We start from the raw sequence: 8,130 nt of genomic DNA, 5'->3' as shown, positions 1-8,130 counted from the left end.
ACAAGTAAGCTAGTGTCTATAGACTCCTCCTAAGGCCTAACACTGACCCTCTGATCCGCTCAACATTTCTGAAGCTGTGTATTATTTGTTGCTGTTGATGTTGCTATGATGATCGCGAATGAATGTTTGATGTGGAATGTACAACAGGATAAAGACGAACTGACTAGTGCAATGACTGAGATTGATTTGCACCATACAAATAAATGTATGTTTTTTTAACTGGTGTCGGTGCGTGCTGTGAGGTGTCTGATAAATAGAAGTTGCCCTATCGTTGTGATGGAAGAGTCATATGAAATGGGTCTATACTGCCCTCATCTGGCCTAGTGGGTGCATTACATGTTAAGGAATCTAATTAGGTGATGATGGTGGCAGGTGCAGCGTGGGAAGCTGATGAGTGCTTGAAAGTAGAAAGGCACATTGTCACGTGTCATTTACCCGTGTCACTTTTATTCCGATTGGGCCATCAGTCTTAAACCAATCAACTTTTTAATGCACTTTGGATGAAAATGTGTGTTTTCCTAATTGTGTATCTGTCTGTGTTGGGGCTTGGAATCCAGCACGGTAAGGGCAACACATTGATTTTCGTTCTAGTTTTGTTGTAGTGACTTGATTGAGTAAATGGGGATGCTTCTGTGATTTTTGACCATTCTCTTTAGATGTACTTAACCAGACTGAAATTGTACAGAATCTTCAAAATGGTGCATTGAACGGAACAGAAGAGGGAAATGCAACCCTCACCAGCGGATTTCAATTTGAAGGTATGGAAGAACACGTTTAACAGTGAATCCTAAAACAATCGAGGTGAGGGCGTTGGCATTGTGTGCTCTTTTTAAGGATGGATCCCAATCTCTAGGATCCAGTGGGACAGGGGTGATCTGCCTGTCACTGACTACAACCCAACCTGGGGTGGCGGGGGTAGGTTTTAGCGGGTGGAATAGTGGAGAACAATTGGAGGTTCACTTAGTAGCGACGCAAATATCATGGTACAGCTATATGGACACTCAATTATTGTGGTACTTTTTAATGGTATGTTTCCAAACATATTATGATAAACGGAATTGAGTCTCATTATGGTTAAATACGTATAGCCAGTTATAATTGAAATGGTTTAGCGGACAGTAAGAAAAGACGGATCAGTATTTACCTGGCTTAAAGAGATGGAAAATAATATCTGTTTACAGGACACGCATTCAACAATTTTAGATGAAGTTGTGTGGGAAAAGGACTGGCGGGGGAGGCAAATATACTTCTCCCATGGGCATAGAAACTCAAAGGGGTGATGATATGAATTAACCATTTTGATTTGAATGTACAAATTGTCCAAACAGATCCGCAAGGTAGATGGATTATTTTAAATATGTTATTGGACCACAAACGGATTTGGGTCATTAATCTATATGGTCCAAATACTGATTAACCATGCTGCTTTGAAAACATATAATAATTGATCAAGCAATACATTGTTCCATTTATTATGGTTGGAGATTATAATACTGTTTTAAATAACTCGATGGACCGTAAAATAAATCGCACTACAAACTATCATCCCCATGCACTTAAAGAAATCACGAATATCATCGATATATTAAAACTAGTGCATAAATGGAGGCTTAAATATCCCGAGCTAGTGAGATCTACATGGCGGAGGCTCAATCAAGCTAGTCGTCTTGACTGTCATTCTCCCTGGCACCAAAAGATAAAGTGCTGACAGAATGCGGTCGGACCATCAAATAATTGGCGTATACATTTCTCTGACAGAATTTCCACCTGGGCGAGGATATTGGAAATGTAATCAAAGCCTATTGGATGATACCTTGTTTTTAACCAGGACAGAAGAATTTATAACTTACTTTTTCCGACACTACGTACAGTACAGCAGATCCCGTATTGTATGGGACACTTTTAAATGTGGCTTTAGAGGCCATTCAATACTAATCTTTAAAACAAATGCAATTTAGGTCAAAAGAGTTCGTATTAACAAAGGAAATGGGACTAACCGTACAGATGTCAATAAAAACTAACATGGAGGCACAGAATAAGTTGGAGGGAAAATAAATGGAAGAACTTAAGAAAGATCAAGTGTAATATATTATAAAGTGAATTGGATGGAATGTGGAAAAATGCACCAATTTAATCTATTTTTTGTTGTTGTTGACTATAACTTGTTACAAATGACAGTCACCCACAATTCACCAAACCAATATTTTGAAAGTGGAAGCAAAGTGCTTTAAGCATATATTTTCGTTTCAGTCTCCTCCATCTCCACTAGTTAGAGGAATGGATTTTCTTTCTATAATAATGTAAAATTAACTTCTGTACAGAGACTCATGTGAAGGACAAATTACAGAGGAAGAACTTGTTGATGTAATTAAAGCATTTAAGTCCGGGAAAACTCTTGGGCAGCTGTAAGCAAGCGTAGGTTCAGAATCTATTCTGGCTATATGTAATGCGCACAATGATCTACACAAACACTGGTAGCATCAGCCCTACTGGCAAGACCAGACATGCACTGCTATACTAAGCTACTTAAAACTAAGCCCCCCCCCCCCATGTCCTGATGCAATGAGTAACCTGTCCCTGCACACCAATAAAGAAACCTGTAACCTCTGAGCTTTGTTGCAGATCTGGCAGGGGTTCGGTCCTTTGTGCCAGAGCAGGAGATGGAGGTGAGGATCATTGGTGGTGTGGAGGCCTGGGCCCACTCCTGGCCATGGCAGGTATCCCTACGCTTTACCACCATGCCAGCCTGTGGTGGTGCCATCATCGCTCCTCAGTGGGTTCTGACTGCCGCACACTGCTTCAAGCAGTGAGTAGTTCTGGAAGTTCAAGTAACAATAAATTGAATAGATGTATAGCTAGAGAAATCAAAGTGATTATGGATGGCGTTTTACAGGTATAACAAAGTGGATTTCTGGACTGTGATGGCGGGAAAACACGACCTTGAGAATCCTAATGAAGAATGTCAACAGGTGGGATATACACACACATGGACGAACAACATTCAAGTCATTAAACAGATTTTTCCCCCCCTGTATTACTATTCTGCATTGACATTTTACCTGTTAAGGCACACATTTCTTTTTGTTTTCAGTTGGTTGCAATCTCAAAAATAGTCACCCACAAGGATTACAACCGCATGACAAAGATGCATGACATTGCCCTGGTGAAGCTGAAGACCCTGCTGATTTTCAACCAGTGTGTGAGACCCATAGAGATATGGATGAGGCCAATCGAACCCAAAAAGCAATGCACAGTGACCGGCTGGGGTACCACCAGAGAGAGTCAGTAGATTGCCTACATTCCTTTTTGAAATTTAGTTGCCTTTTTTCTCTTTATAAGAAAGGTCAGGTATGGTCTTCTAGGATCATGACTGACTTTAAATCATAATTGATCATTCACAGTGAGGAAGGTCCTGTTTCTTGTTTTCCCCTCTTCGTGTGCTCTTTCTCCCTCTTCCTACTCTTCTACTCTCAGATGGGCCTCGTGCCAACAGACTCCAGGAGGTTAATGTGACCTGCCTGTCCCCAGAGGACTGTAACAAGTTCTACCGTGGTGTAGTTCAGCCCACCATGTTCTGTGCTGGAGACCCTGAAGGAGGCGTAGACGCCTGCCAGGTAGTGAACTCGAACCCTGGCAATGCTTTCATGTATTTATCCCTTTCATTGTATTCTACTTTCATACAAAAAGTCTGTGTCCTGTGATCCTCGTCTTGTGATGTGGTTGTTCCTGCAGGGTGACTCAGGTGGACCTCTGTCCTGCTACACAGGGTCCAGGTATGAGTTGGCTGGAGTGGTCAGCTGGGGAGTGGGCTGTGGTAGAGCCCAGAGGCCTGGGGTCTATACTAAAGTACAGGTCTACCTAGACTGGATCAATGAATTAATTCAAGGTAAGTACACACTTGGAGCCCAACCCTAGAGAAGTACTTCATTTTAAGCACTCAGGAGATTTATTAATGATCTTTTATTTTTAACAGGTGAAAAGTCTATGTCTGGTGGTATTACTGTGACTGAAGGTAGGTTATGTCACTGCTAAATTAGTTAACTACCTGAAATAAAAATGTTTACGGGAGTAAAAATTAATGTCTGATTAATTTTAATCTTACTGCCAGCACATCAAATTTTATTTTGTTGATCAAAACATTGCATTATCAAAACAGCAGATCATATTCAGTTTGACCACTAACCCTCTTGTACCCTCTCTTGCTGTCTCCCAGAGAGTTGTGGTCAGAGTAAGATATTGACCTGCCGGCTGGATTCCCGCCCGGCAGGGGTGTATGTGACCTTGGAGGGTGAGGTGCGGGTGGGGAGTGTGACAGAGGCGTGCGCCAACTCCTGGCCCTGGCAGGTCAGTCTGCAGTCCAAAGGGAGACATTACTGCAGCGGGACCCTGATCCACCACCACTGGGTCCTGGTACCGCAACACTGCCACAGCAAGTGAGTCAGTCACCAAGTACCGACACAGGACACACACTATCGTCTGTAATCTAACCTCTACATCAGTGGTTCCCAAACTTTTTATAGCCCCGTACCCCTTCAAACATTCAACCTCCAGCTGTGTACCCCCTCTAGCACCAGGGTCAGCGCACTCTCAAAAGTTTTGCCATCGTTGTAAGCCTGCCACACGCACTATACGATAAACTCACATTTATTAAACATAAGAATGAGTGTTTGTCACAACCCAGCTCGTGGGAAGTGTCAAAGAGCTCTTATAGGACCAGGGGACAAATAATAATAATCAACAATTTTGCTCTTTATTTAGCCATCTTACATATAAAACCTTATTTGTTCATCAAATTGTGATTAACTCACCACAGGTTAATGGATGTGCTTGAAAGGATGCACATAACTCTGCAATGTTGTACTAGAGGGTCTCAGTCTTAAATAATTTCTCACACAATGTGCCTGTATTTAGTTTTCATGCTAGTGAGGGTGGAGAATCCACTCTCGCATAGGTACGTGGTTGCAAAGGGCATCAGTGTCTTAACAGCATGATTTGCCAAGGCAGGATACTCTGAGTGCAGCCCAATCCAGAAATCTGGCAGTGGCTGATTTTAAATTACATTTTCACAGAACCGCTTGTTGCAATTTCGATGAGGGTCTCTTGTTCAGATGTCGGTAAGTGGACTGGAGGCAGGGCATGAAAGGGATAAAGAACCCAGTTAAGTAACTGGGTTCTTTAAGTACCTGCGAAATTGCGCACCCAACTCACTCCGGTGCTTCACTTTCACATTTGACTTAGTCCTTAAGCTTGTGTTAATTTGCACACAAAAAAATCATACAATGATTGAAAGACCTGTGTGTTGGCCTTGTTAATGCAGACAGAGAAGAGCTCCAACTTCTTAATTATAGCCTCAATTTTGTCCCGCATATTGAATATAGTTGCGGAGATTCCCTGTAATCCTAGATTCAGATCATTCAGGCGAGGAAAAACATCACCCAGATAGGCCAGTCGTGTGAGAAACTCGTCAGACAAGTGAAAATGATGATCAGTAAAGAGAACTTTAAGCTCGTCTCTCAATTTAAAAAAAACATGTAATTACTTTGCCCCTTGATAACCAGCGCACCTCTGTATGTTGTAAACGTGTTACATGGTCGCTGCTCATATCATTGCGTATTTCAGAAAATACACGAGAGTTCAGGGGCCTTGCTTTAACAAAGTTAACCATTTTCACTGTAGTGTCCAAAATGTCTTTCATGCTGTCAGGCATTCCTTTGGCAGCAAGAGCCTCTCGGTGGATGCTGCAGTGTACCCAAGTGGCATCGGGAGCAACTGCTTGCACGTGCATTGCCACTCCACTGTCTCCCTGCCATGGCTTTTGCGCCATCAGTACAGATACCAACACATCTTGACCATCCATTTGATGTCAAAGCTGTCCAGTACTTTAATAATATCCTCTCCTGTTTCCAGAAGAGGATGTCTTCCTTAATTGACCCCCCATAAACGTAACGGACATATACCAGGAGCTGTGCCAGGCCCGCCACGTCTGACTCCTCATCCAGCAATAATGCATAGAATTCACTGGCTTGTATGCGAAGCAGTAATTGTTTCAAAACATCTCCTGATGTGTCGTGAAACAGTGCTGTTTGATGAAGGCTATCTGTGTAGTTTTGGCCTTTTCCTCCAGCATTGTCCCAGCCATATCTGCGGCAGCAGGAAGAATTAAGTCCTCCACAATATTATGGGGCCTGCCTGTCCTAGCCACTCGGTAGCTCAGCATATAAGACACTTCTAGCCCCTTTCTTATTAATGGTATCTATTGCTTTTATACATGTCTTTGGCTGCATGTTTCACAACTGTCAGTGTACATGCTAGGTTGGCTAGCAACACATGTAGAATTACTGATGTGCTCGTGGAAGCAGAACAACTTGTGTTGTCGACAGGTGCAGGTTTAGTACTGCTGGTAGAGCTGTTATGTGTCTCTATGGAAGCGGGCCTTACTCCATTAGTGGAATTCCCGCGAGAGAGTAACGGTTAATGTGATTGGATGTTAATTATTTGAGTAGGCTATCTGTATTTGACATTGTTAGTTCACTGAACACTAGATGGTTTCATTTTATTTTTTGACAGTGAAACGAGACTACTGGGGTCTATTCTCTCCTCTCTTTCAGAGCTACAGTTGACACCGTGGTGCTGGGAGGTCACGACCTGAGGTTCATGGCTGCCCAGACCATCCCGGTGGACGAGGTGTTCAGCCACCCCCACGACGGAACCTTCCCTCCGACCTCTGACCTCACACTCATCAAGCTCAGTGTTCCAGCTCGATTTGGTATCAAATACTCTTCCAGTATGGGTTACTTTAGCTCACTGATTGTATTGGTTTACAGGACCGTTAACTTGGCTTGCAGGCCTAAAGCATGTGACATATCTAGGATGCTTATTCTGGCGGTGGTTCTTCTATGATATGTCCCTAGATGACACAGTGTCTCCAGTTTGCCTCCCACATGAGGATGTGAAGCTGGATGACAGCTGGTCCTGTGTGACAACAGGCTGGGGATCCAGCAAATCGGCACGTATGTACAGCAACATAATAACTCATGACCATAAGTTCTCGTGTTGGTGGCTGGTTTACCACTGAGGAACTGGAGGGACTCCTCCTGGATCCACGGTGTTTCATCGGTCTTGCTCTTACACATTATCATAAGTAGGCAGCATCCTTCTCTATATATAATGTGCTCTCTTGTCTCCCCCTAGCGAAGGTTAGCAGAGCCACCCTGCACCAGGCCAGGCTGGGTCTGGTCAACAGGACCGCTTGTAGAGAGAGCTGGGGAGAGGATCTCATTAGGGACACTCAGCTGTGTACAGACCCAGCCGGCTCTGTCTCCTGCATGGTATGTATAGTGGGACGGTTAACTCTATGGTGTACTCATGAAGACCTGGGTGACGATTTGGATCAATGAATGGTTGTAAAATGGCTATGAACAAACACTACTGATGTGAACGAGTGGTCTTCATAAAAATTAGGAATGATTCTAAGTTGATGTTGAACACACGACTGGACTAGTGCACGCAAACGTTCACAACATTGTTATAGTTACATTGTTTTAACATTAATGTATCATGTTTTCAAATATCAAGTATTTTCCCTATCTATAGGGGGACTCTGGTGCTCCACTCCTCTGCCAGAAAATAAATGGGGTCTTCTTCCTCTTTGGGGTGGTCACATGGGGCAGCCCGAGCTGTGACATCAGCACACCAGCAGTCTTCTCCCGACTATCGGCTTATCATTCCTGGATCACAAACATAACCACTGACATCTGACTTTGTTTCACATAACGGAATAAACAATAACTTTTTTGATCCAGTGTTCATTTTCAGACTTGTGTAAAGGCAAAGGCCCACAATGACACGGTGTATGACGCAATCACAATTAGATGTTCCAATAGGTTTGAGAAGAACGTGACGGGCACACACACAAAGCTGACTGTTGTCGCACACTGTATTTCTGTCTTCATATCGTTTGTCAAAGAGATATTTACTTTTCTCTTGTAATTTTTGTAAACTATGATTGAGGTAAATTGCACATGATTTTATACATTCAATTATAACGTAGGAACATGTTTTAAGGAGGTAGGAATGTACACTGAGTGCACAAAATATTATGAACACTTTCTCATTCCATGATAGCCTGAC

The 8,130-nt window shown here is 43.0% G+C and overlaps 1 protein-coding gene across 2 annotated transcripts; it reads left to right on the top strand.

Moving 5' to 3' along the window:
• The first annotated feature begins 433 nt into the window (after positions 1-433).
• On the top strand, positions 434-7,797 carry LOC111950027 (transmembrane protease serine 9-like). 2 transcript variants are annotated; one of them, XM_023967367.2, is made up of 13 exons: positions 434-561; positions 657-758; positions 2,623-2,806; positions 2,894-2,969; positions 3,092-3,281; positions 3,475-3,614; positions 3,733-3,886; positions 3,974-4,012; positions 4,214-4,433; positions 6,609-6,766; positions 6,912-7,010; positions 7,192-7,328; positions 7,594-7,797. In XM_023967367.2, exons 1-13 carry the CDS (start codon positions 501-503, stop codon positions 7,756-7,758), a joined length of 1,725 nt encoding a protein of 574 aa, XP_023823135.1. In that variant the 5' UTR covers positions 434-500; the 3' UTR covers positions 7,759-7,797. The 2 variants fall into 2 exon arrangements, with proteins under 2 accessions (XP_023823135.1, XP_023823129.1); XM_023967361.2 differs by having other exon boundaries at positions 6,609-6,784.
• Positions 7,798-8,130: the final 333 nt, after the last annotated feature.

This window comes from Salvelinus sp. IW2-2015, linkage group LG3, assembly GCF_002910315.2.
Source record: "Salvelinus sp. IW2-2015 linkage group LG3, ASM291031v2, whole genome shotgun sequence".
Taxonomy (NCBI): domain Eukaryota; kingdom Metazoa; phylum Chordata; class Actinopteri; order Salmoniformes; family Salmonidae; genus Salvelinus; species Salvelinus sp. IW2-2015.
The sequence above is the reverse complement of the archived record's forward strand: the minus strand, read 5'-3'. Positions and strand labels throughout refer to the sequence as shown.